Below are 18,307 nucleotides of genomic sequence, written 5' to 3' on the forward strand. Positions count from 1 at the left end.
TCCAACCACAGGTCAAAAGTGTCAATTCGGCACTCAGCTTTCTTTATAGTCCAACTCTCACATCCATACATGACTACTGGAAAAACCATAGCTTTGACTAGATGGATCTTTGTTGGCAAAGTAATGTCTCTGCTTTTAATATGCTGTCTAGGCTGGTCATAGATTTTCTTCCAAGGAGCAAGCGTCTTAATTTTCATGATTGCAGTCACCATCTGCAGCGAGATGCAGTGAATTCCTGTATTACAGAGCAGATTGTAAGCCAGTCATTTTGTTGCTCAAGTTGTTCCAGATTTGGGCACTGGGAGCCCCATCCAAGCTCTTCCTTTTAACATGTCCCCCTCACTCTTTGAGTACATCCTTACTTAGGGGGCACTGCAATATGTCCATGTGTATCTTGTACTTTCCCTGCCCAGCCTTCAAATTTACTCTTTCTCCCAGGAGCCCTGGGTTCTTCCATTGGGGAATATTTAGAAGTTAAGATCTGGTTGCTGGCTGTGTTCATGTTACTGCTCTTAGGTCCTCGGCTGACAAAAAGGCTGTTTAGTTTAGGCTGCCCAATTAAATCCAAATTTCCGACAAATAAAAAATACTTTAAAATATCTGAATTCAAATCACTGCTGTCTTGTATTTTTTCTCGCAGCACTAATCTACCTGTTCATATGTGTTAGGACCCATATGGATTTAGATTTAAACCTATTATTCCTAATAAACACTGTAGGGTTCATTTTACTCTCCTCTCATTTGTAACTTTCCTCTCCGAAACTTGATTCCCTTCATCCTCAATATATATTTACTTATTTGTTCAACTGCAGAATGCATAGAAAGTTTCAGATTTGTTAAGCTGTGTATCTTTGAAAAGGGTTGTTCATTGTTTTCTTCCCTGTATCTTGATCCTGACACTGCTAAATGAACTTGCTGATGACTTGAGTTCAAGTTACTTGGGTAGTGCCCCATCTTCTTCCTTTCAGTGTGTGTTACTCAACTAAAATATGTTACTGTTGGTGCTAATCTTAGAGTTCCTTCCAGCCTTCCTGATTTGTGTATAACATTCACATGGCCCCCAGAATTCAGCAATGTATGGAACAGTATGTTCAGGAAAGGATCACACACCTCTTTTTTTTTTTTTTCCGTCTTAATTCCTCTCATGCTCTTTAGGTAACCACTTTCACTAGTCTCTGATTTACTATTATTTTTTTAAATTGAGCTACAGTTGATATCAAATGTTGTGTTGATTATTGCTGTACAACAGAGTGATTGTTATGCATATGTGTACATTTGTGTTTTCTTTTGTGTTCCAGCGAGCAGATACATACATGTTTTAGTTCCCCATCTTTCTTACACTACAGAGCAGCGCGCTGTAGGTAACTCTTTTGCGAACGCGCTTCACTTGCTCGGTACCTGGAGGCCCTCTGCCTCGTTTCCTGGAGACCGCCACGTGGTTTTGCTGTCGTGGTTGCGCCGCCCTCCACCGTGCGGGGGTGCCACATTGCCTGTATTTGGTCGTTTAAAAGCAGTGTTGTGATGGATAAGCTAGTGCATGTGTTTCTGCACTGCTGGAGATGCGTCTTCAGGTGAATTCTTGGGAATGAAATGGACAGGACGGTGAGTAGGGGTGTGTGCAGCGCTTTGTTAGCAGCTGTGAAATTCCCCTCTGTAAGAGTCCTGCCAGTTTGCATTCTCATCAGAGTGAATGGATTCTCTTTCCCTAGAGCGTCACAAACCAGATGTGATACTATGCTTTTTCCGTTTTGCTAATCGAATAGATGAGAAATAGAATTTTTAAAAAAATAGTATCATTATAGTTTTTCTTTTTCAAATTATATAGTTTTACTTTTTCAAATTATATAGTTTTACTTTGCATGTATCTTATCATGAAACTGTGGTATTTTTAATTATACAATTTTTTTTTCATAGACGAAACTGCAAAGGAAATCCAAATTGCTTGGTTGGGATTGGTGAACACATTTGGTTAGGAGAAATAGATGAAAATAGTTTTCATAATATTGATGACCCCAACTGTGAGAGGAGAAAAAAGGTAAGCCAGCGCTTTGTAAGAGATTTCCATATGGTATTCCTGTGTGCTTTGTTTGCGGCTCCTGTGGTCAAAAACCATTACTGATTTCAGGTAGCCTGTGCAGCTTTAAGATCAGTAGTGGAATTTTAGACTCGGAATCACTTGAATTGGAGCAGTTCTTAATGATGCGCAGGTAGCTATAGGTAATACAGTAAACTTTTAAGAATAGTTTTAGTTCAGTGCTGATTCTGTGTTTGCTTTAAGGTAGCATGTTTTACTTAGAGCAGAGCTCTTTTTAGTCTCTTTAAAGGAGGTGGTAAGTCCAGAGAACAAGCTCCCATAGTGATATGATTTGGCCTCCTTGGGCTTATATTTTTACATGTTATACAACGGATAGTTCTACTTTTTTTGTAATATACATTAATATTAATCATAAAGCCTGGCGTTTACAATACAGTCACCCGTATAGGTATTTTCTCTCTTAAAAAGAATGATTCTTTGTAAGTTTCAGAATTCTCAGCCTTATCTTTGAAAAAAGTTGTAACTACCTTCTTCTAGAGGCTTCCCAGGTGGCTCAGTAAAGAATCCGCCTGCAATGCCAAAGACATGGTTTGATCTCTGGGTTGGGAGGATTCCCTGGAGAAAGAAATGGCAATTCACTCCAGTATTCTTCCCTGGAAAAATCCCATGGACAGAGGAGCCTGGCAGGCTACAGTCCATGGGGTCACAAGAGTCGGATACAACTCAGCGACTAAACAACAAACTTGCTCTTACCACCCCCCGCCCCCAAATCTCTCAGATCTGTAGGATACAAAATAATTTATCTGAAAGTTTCACTTCTGTCCTTCTGACCTCTTAGGAAAATCCTGTGTAATGCATCTTCACACTGATGTTTCCTGGAGCTCACGGTTCCCGAGTTACAGGTTTAGGTGGCTGGAGGCTGGTGACGGGCGGTGCTGGTGTCCTGAGTCTTTCGCCACTCCTGTAGTCAGCCCATGTGGGCTTTCAAGACCGCTGTCCCTTAACCTTTCCCGAGAGAGGCTTATAGGATTGAGTCAGTTCAACATATTTTAGATGAAATTTTAAAAGCATTTGGCATAATTTTTTTATTTCAGGAGAAAGTTGATTTTATGACTGTATACTTTTCGTATCCATAGAACTCGTTTGTGGGCCTCACTAACCTTGGAGCCACTTGTTACGTCAACACTTTTCTCCAAGTGTGGTTTCTTAACCTGGAGCTTCGGCAGGCGCTCTACTTATGTCCAAGCACCTGTACTGACTACATGATGGGAGATGGCATCCAAGAAGAAAAAGGTGAGTGGGGATGGGTGTGGGCAGGCCTCACCCCTGAGCTGATTGCCAGCTAGACCACTTTGAGCCAACCATCGAGAGACAGGAAACCTGAGCTACCAGTTTTCGCTGTAATACACTGTGATTGCAGTCCATTAAATTCTAGTGCTTGATAGAAATCAGTCAATAAAACAGACAGGGTTACTCTTCTGCCTGGTTTGAGAGGCTTAATAAATACTTCAGTGTAACCACAGCCTTTTGTTTTGATTCTCAAATAGGCTGACTTACAAAATACCCTCTAAAATTAAGATTAACCAACCTTGGCAAAGCAAGACACTAATAATGTGAGTACACTTGTTGCAAATTTAGAAACCAGTTTCAAACTGTTCCTGGAATTATTATTAGTTAGTGGAATTATTTAGTTTTTTTTCCTGCATAATATGTGGATTGTTATTCCTAATTAATATGTCTATTTAGAGGTTTTTCTCTGAGATGATACAGTGTAAGAGCTCCAAGTTGGGAACTTTTTTGACTCTGTAAATCCGGTACTGTCATTTATGTGATCTGATTTGGGCTCGTGGCCCTTGCCTTTGACTCTGAAAGAGAAAAAATAGAATTCCTAAGCCCCACATCTTCCTTCTTGCTGCTCTTTAGACAACAGTAATAGTTTTAGTCCTTGTTAATAGTAATCTTTGCTTCAAAACAGTGCTTAAAAATTCTTCAGTTTATTTCCCAAAAGCTACAGTTCTGAATATGTAAATCTAGATTAATGGTACAGAAGGTAAAGAATGAGTGTATGTAAAGGATGAGTAATGGAAAATGGATCCTTTTTAATTTTTAGCATTGTTTTTGCTGAAATATAAATTTACCAATGAGAAATTTATATTGGTAAATATAAATTTGCTAATAACAAGTGGACACTAAATTTCTATTTTGTAGAATAATGTACCACAGACTCCTTTGGGAATTGTGGTTTTAATGTGTGTCTTCGAAAGATGTGATTTTTTTTTTTAAATTTCTAAGCACTTGTTGCTGTTTAGTGCTTCAGTCGTGTCCGACGCTTTACAGCCCCATGCACTGCAGCACGCCAGGCTTGCCCGTCCTTCACCATCTCCCAGAGTTTGCTCATGTCCACTGAGTCAGTGATATGCCATCCAACCATCTCGTCCTCTGTGGTCCCCTTGTCCTCTTGCCTTCACTCTTTCCCAGCATCAGGGTCTTTTCCAGTGAGTCGGCTCTCCTCATCAGATGGCCGGATGACCAGTGCTGGAGCTTCAGCATCCGTCCTTCCAAGAAATATTCAGAGTTGATTTCCTTTAGGACTGTCTGGTTTTGTTTTGTTTTTTTAAATTTCTAAACACTTAGATTTTAATATTCCATCAAAGTCCTTAACCTTGTTCTTTGATAAGAGTGTCCATTTCTGGGTCCTGTTAACAGTCTCTGTGCAATGTAGTGAGAAAGCTTTGGGTTGGAAATGATGGGACCTGAGTTCTAGTCCCAGCCCCATTCTTGCCTTATTTTACAGATAGGAAAACCATCACAGGATAAGTATTTAAGATCTCAGGTAGGATATAACCTGTAAAATAAGACATTTGGAGTTGATATAGACTTACTTGAATAGCTTTTAATATCCTGTAAAGTCCCTGCACCCCCAGGAAGTAAGATTTCTATCTTTATTTTACAAATGAAATGTTGACTTCCTTTTCACAATGGATGAATCACAGTCAGTAGTAAGAGACCCTTCAGACCAGTCAGGAGACAGAAACTACACAAAGACTTGAACAAAGAATTATTAACAGGAAATTACAGTAATAGGGGAATTGGTTAGCAAGAATTCAGGGTGACTTGAAAAACACAGACATAGCAGATAGGGGAGCAGCCACCAACTCTAGGGCTGAAAAAGAACGCACAAGGAGGAGCCGTTGGGCCCGCTGACCAGCTTTGAGGTCCAGACCTCACTGGAGAAAGCGCTGCCCAAGCTCACTTTTGTTGTTCAGTTGCTAAGGCATATCTGACTCTCTGCAGCCTCATGGACTGCAGCACGCCAGGCTTCCTTATCCTTCACTATTTTTCAGAGTTTGCTCAAATTCATGCCCATCAAGTCGGTGATGCCATCCAGCCATCTCATCCTCTGTCGTCCCCTTCTTCTCCAGCCCTCAGTCTTTTCCCAGGATCAGGGTCTTTTCGAATGAGTCAGCTCTTGCATCACTGGATGGCCAAAAAGAAACAGATACCTCAGTGGGTTTCCTTGCCGGAAACGGTCCTCAGGAAGTTACTGGGCCTTGGAATCCCCTGCACAGAGTGTCCGGGTCATTCACAGGGCAGTCATTCAAGAGGAAGTATCCCACCAGAGGCATCCCACTGAAACTACTAGAGGAGTTGCTGTTTAATCAATTAAGAGAGTGTTGACCACTGCTGGCTGAGTGGGCAGAGCCTGACAAGAGGCCCAGTGGAGCCCTCCAGCGCCCTCTACTGACAAGAGTCAACCTTGCACTAGCTGGCAAAGGAGGAATCTTTGCAGAGCTCATCTTTGTTGGCACAGAGCAGGCATAGAAGGGTAGATTTGGAGCTGAAAGTCAATTAATTGATAACGGCAGCACAGAACGGAAAATTCAGATCTTTTAGGGCTCTTGATCCATGCTTCCTATTTGCATGCTGCTGCTGCTGCTAAGTCGCTTCAGTCATGTCCAACTCTGTGCGACCCCATAGACGGCAGCCCACCAGGCTCCCCTGTCGCTGGGATTCTCCAGGCACCTTCCGCCAACTGATGACTTACCTGGTGGCTCAGATGGTAAAAGCATCTGCGTGCCATGCAGGAGACCCAGGTTCGAGACCTGGGTCAAGAAGATCCCCTGGACAAGGAAATGACAACCCACTCCGTACTGTTACCTAGAAAATCCCATGGACGGAGAAGCCTGGTAGGCTACAATCCGTGGGGTCGCAAATAGTCGGACACAACTGAGTAACTTCACTTTCTTTCCGCAACTCATTAAAACGTGAAACTAAATTTTAGGATTCTTACCAGTAAATTGTTCTGTTGTTCATTCAGATTTCAATCAATGTATCATTTGCTCTGTGGCAAGTTCACATGAATGGGGGTTATATTAAAGTATTTGGCAAATAGTAAATATGGTATATGGCCTTTATTGGATTGGAAGTTTTGGTGGGATTTGATACTCTAGAAACTGTAGTCATGATCATTATTGTTGTGACGAGGGTAGGCCCTTGCCTTTAGGGGATGTATATGGACAGCCAATGTTGCCTTATTACTTCCAAAAGATGTGGTTACTAATTTCTTTGAAAGTTTTAAAAAAATGTAATAAAACACTAATTTAGTTTGGACAGAAGGTTTTTTTAATTATGTCCTCATATGACGAGGTGTACATATTTTTTTTAAATAGCAGTTTTTTAAAAACAAACATTTCTTTAATAGATTATGAGCCTCAAACGATTTGTGAGCATCTCCAGTACTTATTTGCCTTGTTACAAAATAGTAATAGGCGATACATTGACCCGTCAGGATTTGTGAAAGCCTTGGGCTTGGACACAGGGCAGCAGCAGGTAAGAACTTTTCTTTTAATTATTATTATTTTTTTAATATAAAAAGCATTCCTTTTAATCATTATAGAAAGAAATGAAGGAATTTTAAAAAATTAATTTTCCTCTGTTTTGAGTTAGAGCGTTTATTTACTGCTTAGCATATTACACATTTTCCTTGATTCCATTTCTGAAAATTCATATGTGGGCACAAAATGGATTCAACATTGCTGTAGTCCTTTTTCAGAAATTTTAAGTTCTAAGTACAGACAGCTTCTGGGTTATTTTACTCACTACTGTTTGTAGCAGAAATTGAAAAGCAAGGTATGTTTGTTTTTTTTTTTTTTTAATTAACTCAAACCTGTATTGTAGGATGCCCAAGAATTTTCAAAGCTCTTTATGTCTCTTTTGGAAGATACTTTGTCTAAACAAAAGAATCCCGATGTGAGGAACATTGTCCAACAGCAGTTCTGTGGGGAATATGCTTATGTAACTGTGTAAGTGTGTTTCCACTTTTTCATGATACATTTTATTCTGAGGTGGTTGCTTACGTGTTTTGTAGTTTTGACTTCAGGTCCGCGTTATGGCTTTAGTGGCTTATCATGGGACCTGAGATATTTATAGTAATATGTTTCTATGGGAACAGGTAAACAACTGACCTGATAATTGCAATTGAACCTATGCAGGTGTTGGAAACTGTCTGGTTGAGCTCTTGCTGTTTATTTTATGGCTGTGGTGTGAGCTGACAAGAGTAAAATTGGAGCCTACTTGATACCAAAAGTAAAATAACTCTTGAACATTTTCCTAATCATAAAATGCATGCCCTCATCAATCACTTTGTTTTATTTTTTGAGTATACATAGTGTAGAAAATGTCAGTGAAAGAATTAAGGTAATGTTTCTTTCTGTATCTTCAGGTTATAGAACAGTAAAACCTTATTGCTTTTCCCACTCTGATCATAATGTTCTCGCTCTGCTTTATTATAGCTGCAACCAGTGTGGCAGAGAATCTAAGCTTTTATCAAAATTTTATGAACTGGAGTTAAATATCCAAGGCCACAAACAGTTAACAGATTGTATCTCGGAATTTTTAAAGGTATTCAGATTTTGGCATATTTGTCATTTCTGCTCCTTAACAGTTAAATACTGCTCTGAATGTCCTTTTGATTTAATGGATAAATTCATTATTTTAACTTTTTCTCCATATGAACTGTTTATATAATGATTTAGAAGAAACTGTAAATTAAAGAAGAAACTGTAAATTTAGAAGAAATTCTTCTAATGATTTAGAAGAAACTGTAAATTAACTGTAAATTACAGAAGCACCTTAACATAATTTTTGGCTATTTCAGGTTATTTTATATGTAGAATTATGTGTATAAAAGCTTGTGTGATTGGGGTATAGTAGAATAAGAAAGTGTAAGCTATGTTAACATAAGATTAATTTACTTTTTCACTTAATGAGAAATAGAAAGTGTTAAATGTAATTTTTTACATCAAAATATAACCACTCTTCAGCCCCTCCACTCCATGTTTCTCTCTTTGTGTGTTTAGATTTATGTAGAGACAAGGAAATGGTTCTCTTTTGTTCAGAGTGGAAAAGTTGCTAATCAGAAACCTTTGTAATCATGTAGGAACAGGCACATGGCATAGAAGATAAGCTTATTATATAGCTTACTTTCTTGAAATATTTTTGTACTTTTCTTACCTTTTGTTTTTGGCATAGCCATCAGCAGCTCGAAGCACTCATTTATTGGATGCATTCAGCTAAATACTGACTGTTTGCAGTGTTCAGGCAGTGTTTCCGCTGTTGGGAATAACCATAGTGAATGAGGCAGACAAACATCTTTTGCCTTTAAGAAAGCTTATAATGTAGTGGTATGGGGAGCAACAAGGAACAATAAAATAAATAGAAAAATATCTAATGTGTCAACTGTAATAAGTGCGATGAAGAAAACTAAAGCAGGGCATGGAGAATGTGGAAGGGTGATAAAGTGGAGTAGTGAGTAGGCCAAGAACTGGGGCGAAGATGAAATAACAGGTTCAGAGCATTAGACAGGAATATGTCTGCAGGCTTGAGGAGCAGCACGGAGATCACTGTGGTTGAAATAAATAGACAAGGGGGAAATGATAGAAGACATAGTAGAGATAACTAAGGGCCATATCAGAGAGGGCCTGGTAGACCTTTGTCAGAAGTTTGAGTGAAATGCAGTGCCCTCAAGGGGTGTACGCTGTGTAATCTGTTTCAACAGGAAAACTTTGAGTACTGTCTTAAGAAAAGGCTAACAGTGAGGCAAGGGCAGACAGAGGAGTTGATGGTGACTTGGACCACGGGTTAACTGAAGAGAGGATAAGAAGTGTTCGGAGTTTTCAAAGTAGAGCTGAAGAAACTTGCCGACGGGATACGGAGGAAAAGAGGAGTCAAGGATTACTGAGGTTTTGTCCTTAAGAACTAGAAGAATGGAGTTGGCGTGACTGAGACGTGAAGGAGGGTGGGAGGAGCAGGTTTGGGAGAGGAGGTAGGAGTCTGCACTGGGGCATGTCAGACCTGATAGGGTTCAGGGTGAAAACGTCAGGGCATAGTAAAATCACCAGGGGCAAGAGAGAGGTGAAGGCCGAGACTGGACCCTGGGACATTCCGACATTAAGAGACCCTGAGGGGATGTGAGTGAGGAGCACAGGGAGAGTGTCAGTGGAGCAGAGGCGGGCAGCGGCAGTGCTGGTGCTGCCTTACTGTACTGAAGCGCAGTCTGTAACAAAGAGCTGGTGCAGAAACAGGACACAGTTAACAGTAAACCACCGTTCGCTCTAGCATTGAGTTTTTCTGCACTCTCAGTTTTGTGTCATGAATGCGGTTTAGTAATTTTAACTGTGTGTGTGTGTGAAATTTGCATATACAGTTTCATATTTGGTGCCCGTAGGTATCTTCCAACCATTTTCACTGTTTTAAAATTAATTTTGCTGCATTAAAGTACATATGATTTCTTTTTTAAACCTATTTCCTTCAATTCCCAGCAACGGCATTATCAGGAAAAAAAGACCTAAAACCCAAGCATTTTTAAAATCATACATTTCAGAAAGAAACATCAGTTTTAAAGCATTGTATACAAGTTAATAATGTCATTGCTAATCTAACTTAATCTTGTGTGTCCTTCATTATTTATAATGACTTGATCTTAACAGCTTGAGTAAAAACTGTTAGCTGAAGTGAAATTGTTATTTGCATCAGAGTTTTGATCATTAAAAAAATCTCTTTTTTTTTTTTTTCAAACTAATGTGCCTTATTCCTGATCAGGAAGAAAAGTTAGAAGGAGACAATCGATACTTTTGTGAAAACTGTCAAAGCAAACAGAATGCAACAAGGAAGATCCGACTCCTTAGTCTTCCTTGCACTCTGAACTTGCAGCTAATGCGTTTTGTCTTTGACAGGTAAATATGTGCGAGTCGTAGTGTGTAGCTGCTCACTGTGGACTGATACGTACAGATTTTACCATAGATATGATAGTAGAATGCTTTTAATTTGAAACCTTGGATTTTGGGATGAAAGTTATAGATGGAGCCTGTCATAATTAAAAACTAGAGAAGTAGAGAATCCTTATTTTTCTGTAAAATTACTTAAAACTGCAAAGGAAAAGCAGACATTTATCAGTTACCTTAATATTTTATATTATTGTATAAGAAGTTGAGTAAATTTTCTATTCACAGCAGTGCAACCCCCATTCGCATGGAAATAGATCTTTTATAATTAAAATCAGACGATTTTTTTTTAACATGTGCATTTCTTCTGTATAGCTGGAACATGTATGTTTTCTTTTATATTAAAATTAAAATGTCTGGAAATGTGCTGTTTGGAATTAGCTCCTTAAATTCATACTTTTTAGCTTGTTGATTATTTATTGCCCAATTCAATGACAGGTTTTGAGCAAGATTGTAAAAAGAAATCTACCTAGCTACTGCCCAGTTTATTTAAAGAAGCCAGTAGAACTTACACATTGTTTTATGGTTGTTTTAAATATAATTACAATTAGCTTTCTCCTTGGTTAGGCAAACTGGACATAAGAAAAAGCTGAATACCTACATTGGCTTCTCAGAAATTTTGGATATGGAGCCGTATGTGGAACACAAAGGTAATATTTTTACCAAGCAGTGATAATTACAGTGCTCAGAGACTGTAACTTGTGATCCACTTGCGTTGAGTACAGAATAGGAGTTCACCACTAAATTTTATTTGCCAGTCTCTGAGAACAAAGGCATTTTAGGTGAGTTGAAAGGTTATTTTTATTTTCTATAAGTGAGTACATAACAAAGATTAGATGGTTCATCAATATATAATTAAGGATATAAAAGAATAAAGAATAAATTCCTTTGCTATTCCTGAACTCACTCTTGTTGCCTTAGCCTCATTTCAGTTCAGTTCAGTTCAGTCACTCAGTCGTGTCTGACTTTGTGACCCCATGGACTGCAGCACGCCAGGCCTCCCTGTCCATCACCAACTCCCGGAGTTTACTCAGACTCATGTCCATAGAGTCAGTGATGCCATCCAACCATGTCATCCCCTGTCGCCCCCTTCTCCTCCCGCCTTCAATCCTTCCCAGCATCAGGGTCTTTTCCAATGAGTCGGTTCTTCGCATAAGGTGACCAAAGTATTGCAGTTTCAGTTTCAACATCAGTCCTTCCAGTGAACACCCAGGACTGATCTCCTTTAGGATGGACTGATTGGATCTCCTTGCAGTCCAAGGGACTCTCAAGAGTCTTCTCCAACCACAGTTCAAAAGCATCAATTCTTCGGCACTCAGCCTTCTTTATAGTCCAACTCTCACATCCATACATGACCACTGGAAAAACCATAGCCTTGACTAGACGGACCTTTGTTGGCAAAGTAAACCTTTGTTAGCCTCACTACTATATCTGTAATTCCTCGTAAAATTAAGGGTCTCCACGTTGCCTCCATTCATGGTTTTAAAAAAGATTTTATCAGAAACATTAGATGGCCTGGTTGCAGTATTTATGCTGTAATGTAATTACTTTCTTCTTTGGTAGTCGTCATCTTACTAAACAGGATGATCCTTGTTAGAGAAAAGAAGCATCTTGCCCTTTGTTTCTCTTCTGCCCTTACAGGATGGACCGTTTTACTTCTCTTTTAAGATTGACATTAATGTTCGTGAAATTTTTAATACAGAGATTATATCATAACCTCTGTCTCCATAAAACAGTTCTGGTGCCAAGCCATAATCTAAGACCTTCCAAAGCAATGATTGGGAAGGTGGGGAAGTGATATTTAAGCCTTAAATGCATGGTACTCTCTAATCAGTATAGGGGAGGTTAAAATGTATACCTGTGGGGTTTCCCTGGTGGTCCAGTGGTTAAGAATCCGCCTTGCAATACAAGGGATATCAGTTCGATCCCGGGTCTGGGAAGATCCCACATGCTGTGGAGCAGCCAAGCCTATGTACCACAACTCCTGAAGCTTGTGTGCCCAGAACTCACGCTCCACAAGAGCGCCCCTGGCGTGAGAAGCCGGCACACCAAGAGCAGCCCCCGCCCGCCACAGCCAGAGAAAGCCCGAGGGCGCCCCCGCGCTGCCCCCACGCCACGCTCACAGCCGGGAGAGGAAAGCTGCTGCGCCCGGTGCTGTTACTGTTACGCTTGCCTGGTTGAGTGAACTTCACAGTCGTTCACTGCCTGTAGTAGTTTGCTTCCTGCCTCCTTTGCATAGTCAATTATTTGAAATTAGAGAAGCCTGGTTACTTAGTGGTTTCTTGGGGGTTAGGAACGTAGGAAATGTACAGATTATTCCTCCCCCCCCCTTTTTTTCCCTTGCCGCTTGCTGGACCTTAGTTCCCTCACAGTGAAAGCTCTGAATCCTAACCACTGGACTGTCAGGGAATTCCCACATTATTCCTTTCCTTGACTCCAGTGTATGATTTCGAGTAGTTCTTAGCATGATTCAATTTATTATATATTTTTTTCCCAATTCATATCGTAAAGAATAACGCTTCCACTTTCATATTCTTTTTTTTTTCTGGATTCTTATTCCTATGTGTCAGCACACGTATATCCACACAAAACAGAAAGGATAGATCTAAAAAGGTGATCTGTTTTTAAAGGAGAATTTATTTTTTTAAATAGTGAACCTGCAGATACACAGATGTGTAGACTGAGGGATTCTCATACCTTGAATATTTAGCAGCTTACTAACTTAACTCCTGCCATATTACTTGGGGATTTTAATATCCCTATAGACAATATGAAGTCTAAATAAAATTCATAGACTTTTGCCACTTAAATGTAGTTATCAAAATACTAAGACAGATTTGTAATACCGTAATAGAAGTGAAGTCAGAGTCGCTCAGTCATGTCTGACTCTTTGCAACCCCATGGACTGTATAGTCCATGGAACTCTGAAGCCCACAATACTGGAGTGGGTAGCTTTTCCCTTTTTCAGGGGATCTTCCCAACCCAGGGATCGAATCCAGGTCTCCCACATTGCAGGCAGATTCTCTACCAGCTGAGCCACAAGGGAAGCCCAAGAATACTGGAGTGGGTAGGCTATCCCTTCTCCAGTGCATCTTCCTGACCCAGGAGTCAAACCAGGATCTCCTGCATTGCAGGTGCATTCTTTATTGCAGGTGGATTCTTTACCAGCTGAGCTATCAGAGAAGCCCTTTAAATGGGAATAGATATACCAGACAAACATCAGTGCCTTTTCTGTTCTCATACCATACAAAAAAACTCGGAAGGAATAAATGATCTTTTAAATTGTTTGCTTGAGAAACCCACAGCGTAAGGATTTTCATAAAGTTGGAATTTTAATTCTGTACTCTTTCAGGTTATCTGCAACAGTGATAATGTAATAATAAAAACTTGTATCTATTGGTAATAGTCATAGTTACTGCTAATACTTCTGTGATTTATTGTCTTCATTAATAACTTGAGGATACTGCTAGGTGCCACTGTCGTAGACAGTCTTCAGCTGACCTGATAACGACTTCTCTCCTTCAGTGATTTTGTCTTCCACCCTCCCTCAGCCCTTCTGAAGGTCATAACCTACCTGTCTTTCTATAAATACCGTATATTTTGTTCCACTCTATTTTCCTCTTCTTTTAAAAATGATAAAATAGAAGACATCCATAAAAATAAAAATACAGAAATAAACGGTTCAGAGAATTATCACAAAGTGAATATCTTCCTGAGTACCACCCACTCCAAAGCTTCCTGTGTGACCCGCCTGGGTGCAGTCTCCTTCCTCCTGAAATAGAGTCGTTAGTCTGAGTTGCTGGCAGTCACTACTTTTTCTGTGTGTTGGCTTTAGCATTTTGCTGTATAAACTTGCACCCCTAAACATTACAGTGTCGTTCTAGTGTCGTATACTACAGTGTAGTAGTTACAGTGTAGCTCTGCCTCCTGGGATATTGCCAGGTGAAGCCTAACCCATTGTTTAATCTCAGTCTGCCTCCTCTGCTTGTTCATCTGGGCTATTGGTGGCTGGAGAATTGTCTGTCTGTATTTTGAAGAATTCCAAATTTTTATGAACAAAATCTAGTTAAATAATTTGTTCTTTTAACTGGATCAGTTAATCTGTTTACACTTTTGTTAATTTACACTCTTAAGTTTCTCTAATTAAAATTTGCATCACTTTTATTAAAGTGTCCTGTCACTTGCCTATATTTTCAAGTTTCTCATTTCTCTAAACATAGAAGCCTAATTTTATAATCCATGACTGACATTGTTGGAGTATTATGTAAGTTTCTTTTTGCTCTCCCATTTGGTTATTTTAATGTTACCAGGTCTTCTGTACTTGGTTATCTCTGGAAAACTTTTTATAGTATTTTTGTTTTTTACTCTTTGCACTGTGTGACATGTGGGATCTTTGTTTCCCCACCAGGGGTTGAATCTGAGCGTGCATCCCCTCCCCCCCAAGCCCCCACCCCCACAGTGGAAGCAGAGTCTTAACCATTGGACCAACAGGGAAGTCCCTGTAAAATTTTTTGTGGAGATTCACTTAGGGCTGAGATGAAGCCACCTCCTCGAGAGAGACCTTAGGTTTCTTTCTGCCAGGCTCCCGGGGTCCCTACGGGTTAGGTATCATTGCAGATCAAGTTCAGTGCTTAAGGTTCCCTTGCTCACTCATGCTGTAAGAACCTGGCCAGTGGAGACATTTTAGTGGAGACATCCACGAGTAGTTCCATGGGTTATTTCAGGGCTTTGGGGGGGGCATTGCACTGGGGCTCTGTCGTGGGGCATGGGCTCTGTGGTTGTGGCACACGTTAGCCCAGCTGCTCCACGACTAGGTTCATGGGTTATTTCAGGACTTTGGGGGGCGTTGCGCTGGGGCTCTGTCGTGGGGCATGGGCTCTGTGGTTGTGGCACATGTGAGCTCAGCTGCCCCATGGCTTGTGGGACCTCCGTGCCCTGACCAGTGATCCAAACCTCACCTCCGGCAGTGAGAGCACAGAGTCCTAGCCACTGGACCGCTGGGGAATTCCCTTATCTACACCTATTTTGAAAGCACTTTTCTTTAATGATATATCTAATTTAAAAAAAATTCTCTTTTTTTTCCTAGAAGTAATAGCTTTTCGATTTTGCATTCAAATCTTACTAGTTTGTGTGTAGTTAATTTCTGTAAGACGTTAGAAAATATGACCCGTCTGATTCTTGGTGAGCACACGGCTCAGCCCGTTGGTGCGTGAGGGGAAGTGTACTGCAGGATAACTTCGTGACCCTAAGTGCACAGAATATGCTGTAGCTTTGCATCTGTACATATTGCAGAGGGAATAGAGAGTTGACAGAGAGGTGATAAAAACGATGACTGCCACGTTATTTTATGAGACTAAATTTTTTAAATCTAAGGTGACATGTTTCGGGTTCAGCTGGATGCATAAAGAATTGTAATCATTACAGTGCAGGCCCAGGATATAAGAAGAAATAATGTCATCTAAAATTTCTTTAACTTTTTCCCCTTCTCCTTCCCTAGGTGGGTCCTATGTGTATGAACTCAGCGCGGTCCTCATACACAGAGGAGTGAGTGCTTATTCTGGCCACTACATTGCCCACGTGAAAGATCCACAGTCTGGCGAATGGTATAAGTTTAATGATGAAGACATAGAAAAGATGGAGGGGAAGAAATTACAACTAGGGATTGAGGAAGATCTAGGTAAAACCTTTAAGTTGTGAGTGCCCTTTTAAAATATAATTTTCTTTTTTTAAACAAAAATGTCTGTGAGAAATTATTATGGCCCAAGATTGTTATGGACTATCAATGCTATTTTCATTTCTTAAACACGTGAAATCTCTGAACTTTGTTAGCAATGCTTGGATTTTTCTTTCAAAAGTGATTTTGGATCCTTTTGTAGTTCATGAGGGTGATGGTTGGGTGTTCGCGCTATTGCGTGATTTGTGCCTCCCTCCAGACCTTGTCACGACACCGGCACATTACCCATCTGACGTGACAAAAAAGAAAAAAGTGATTTTGCTCCAGGGATGGTTCCATAATGTCCTGTTTTTAGCACAGTCTGAAGGCGTATGTTTCATTTTCAATTAGCAGATTAATTGTGGGGGACAGAGGAGCCTGGTGGGCTTCCGTCTATGGGGTCGCACAGAGTCGGACAAGACTGAAGTGACTTCCCTTTCACTTTTCACTTTCACGCATTGGAGAAGGAGATGGCAACCCACTGCAGTGTTCTTGCCTGGAGAATCCCAGGGATGGGGGAGCCTGGTGGGCTCCTGTCTATGGGGTCGCACAGAGTCAGACACGACTGAAGCGACTTAGCAGCAGCAGCAGCAGCAGTAGATTTAATATAGTAGGATTGGGACTATGTATTTCTCTGGGTCAGGACATATATTTTTGAGAAGTAATAGTAGGGGAACTTAGTTCTCTGAACAGCATCTCCCCTTCACTGTTAAGTATCTTACCCCAACCCTAGAGTGTGGAGCCATGCCTCTGTGGGGATTACGCTGCTTATTGTTCCATGGTAATGAGGTGTGCTATAAAGGGTGCTTCCTGAAATAGTTTCTAGTATATAGTTCTCATCACCTTGGTTTTCGTGGGCTAAGTACCCGTTTATTGTCTAACGGAGTGGATAGTTCTTCCGATAGGAGCCATCTTGGCTGAAGTCTTAATCACTTTCTTACTGTTTGTCACTTGGACTATGAGATGCAAAAAGGGAAAAGGAATGGGAATAGGTGGGTGTCTCCCGCCACTGTCCTTTCTGAAGGATCAATACCACTTGCCCAAGTGGAGGACCATGGCAGTGGACATTGGCTTTCAAGGAAGGCATAGGAATTTTGCTGCAGGTACTCATGTAGTGGCTATATTGTAATTTGAAGGAAGATTTTCTTTTTATTTTCTGTACACTATTTTTGTTCATCAGTTGTACCTCCATAGAGCTTGAAAAGTGAAAGTGGGAGGTGTGAGCAGTGCTCCACCCAGGTGTGATGCTACAGGGATTTTCCCATTTTAAGGCACATTTTAGATACGTAGCGACGGTGCTCCCACTTTACCTACATGATACTCAGGCTCTTAAGCAGCATTTGCTTATATTTTTCCTTATTGTGATATTCTTAATAGGAACGAAATTGACATTTAGCTTTAAATTGTGAATAATTAAACTTTAGTTTTATTTAACTATTCTTTACCGAGTTTTTTTGATCTGTTTGATTTTTACTAAGAAAATCGTAGGATTAAAAGCATTGTTAAGGCTCTCCATATAGGTAGTCTCAAATTTTAGAACATTTCAAGAGGAAGAGACTCTACATGTTAGGATCCCAGTCCAGTATTTTAATGCCTCATTATATGCAGCTTACATTGCTGCTTTTATCTGTTTTATCAAAAATAGAAAATCCTTATTAAATTCCATTAGTCATTCATTCTTATATTCTCTTGTGAACGTTTATGAATCATTTTATATTCCACCTTACACAAGTTAATGAACATCTCAAATCTTAATAGTTTTTAGTTAGAAATGACCAACAGCTTTTCCTTGTACATGCTGAGATTTTTAATTTCCTACTACTGTAGTCTTTAAGCTTTTTTGCTCCTGATTCTCTGAGAAATATTGAACAACTTTTGTGTTTCACTGCACACTTTAAAATCCAGGATTTTTCATTGTAAATTTAAGTAGCTCCCAATAATGTACCTTCTGACAAATTATAAATACTGAAACAAACTGCAGCATTATTACTCTTGCATCCAAATGAAATTATGTAACATAGAGATTCCATACGTCGCCATCATTCTTTTCAAAGTTACATGAACTGATATTTTTTTAATGACAGTATTTTTTTTTAATATTTCCTCTTTGTCCTCTACTAGTGTTTCCATACACTGACCCTAGAGAATTTTGTTATGATGGAATATAATAAGTTTTCTATAACTGTAAAGCTCCAAAAAGTTAGAAAGTGTTCTGAGGTTTGTTTTTTTTTTTTCATTTTAAATAAATATTCCTGTATATTCCATAAAACCAATACA

The 18,307-nt window shown here is 39.9% G+C and overlaps 1 protein-coding gene and 1 non-coding gene across 7 annotated transcripts in view; both read left to right on the forward strand.

Annotated features, from left to right (window-relative positions):
- The window catches only part of USP48 (ubiquitin specific peptidase 48), a 73,059-nt gene that overhangs the window by 19,297 nt on the left and 35,455 nt on the right, over positions 1 to 18,307 (forward strand). For all 6 annotated transcript variants that reach the window (XM_068967098.1, XM_068967103.1, XM_068967100.1 and 3 more), the window contains exons 2-9: positions 1,915 to 2,035; positions 3,172 to 3,328; positions 6,738 to 6,865; positions 7,214 to 7,338; positions 7,828 to 7,936; positions 10,136 to 10,269; positions 10,885 to 10,967; positions 15,815 to 15,994. In XM_068967098.1, coding sequence (XP_068823199.1) covers positions 1,915 to 2,035; positions 3,172 to 3,328; positions 6,738 to 6,865; positions 7,214 to 7,338; positions 7,828 to 7,936; positions 10,136 to 10,269; positions 10,885 to 10,967; positions 15,815 to 15,994 — 1,037 coding nt within the window. The remainder of the gene's footprint in view (positions 1 to 1,914; positions 2,036 to 3,171; positions 3,329 to 6,737; positions 6,866 to 7,213; positions 7,339 to 7,827; positions 7,937 to 10,135; positions 10,270 to 10,884; positions 10,968 to 15,814; positions 15,995 to 18,307) is intronic.
- Positions 16,182 to 16,286, forward strand: LOC138077335 (small nucleolar RNA U13). The gene has a single exon (XR_011144780.1). It is a non-coding gene; the product is annotated as a small nucleolar RNA U13 (small nucleolar RNA).

The sequence above is a fragment of the Capricornis sumatraensis genome, chromosome 3 (assembly GCF_032405125.1).
Source record: "Capricornis sumatraensis isolate serow.1 chromosome 3, serow.2, whole genome shotgun sequence".
In the NCBI taxonomy this organism is placed as follows: Eukaryota; Metazoa; Chordata; class Mammalia; order Artiodactyla; family Bovidae; genus Capricornis; species Capricornis sumatraensis.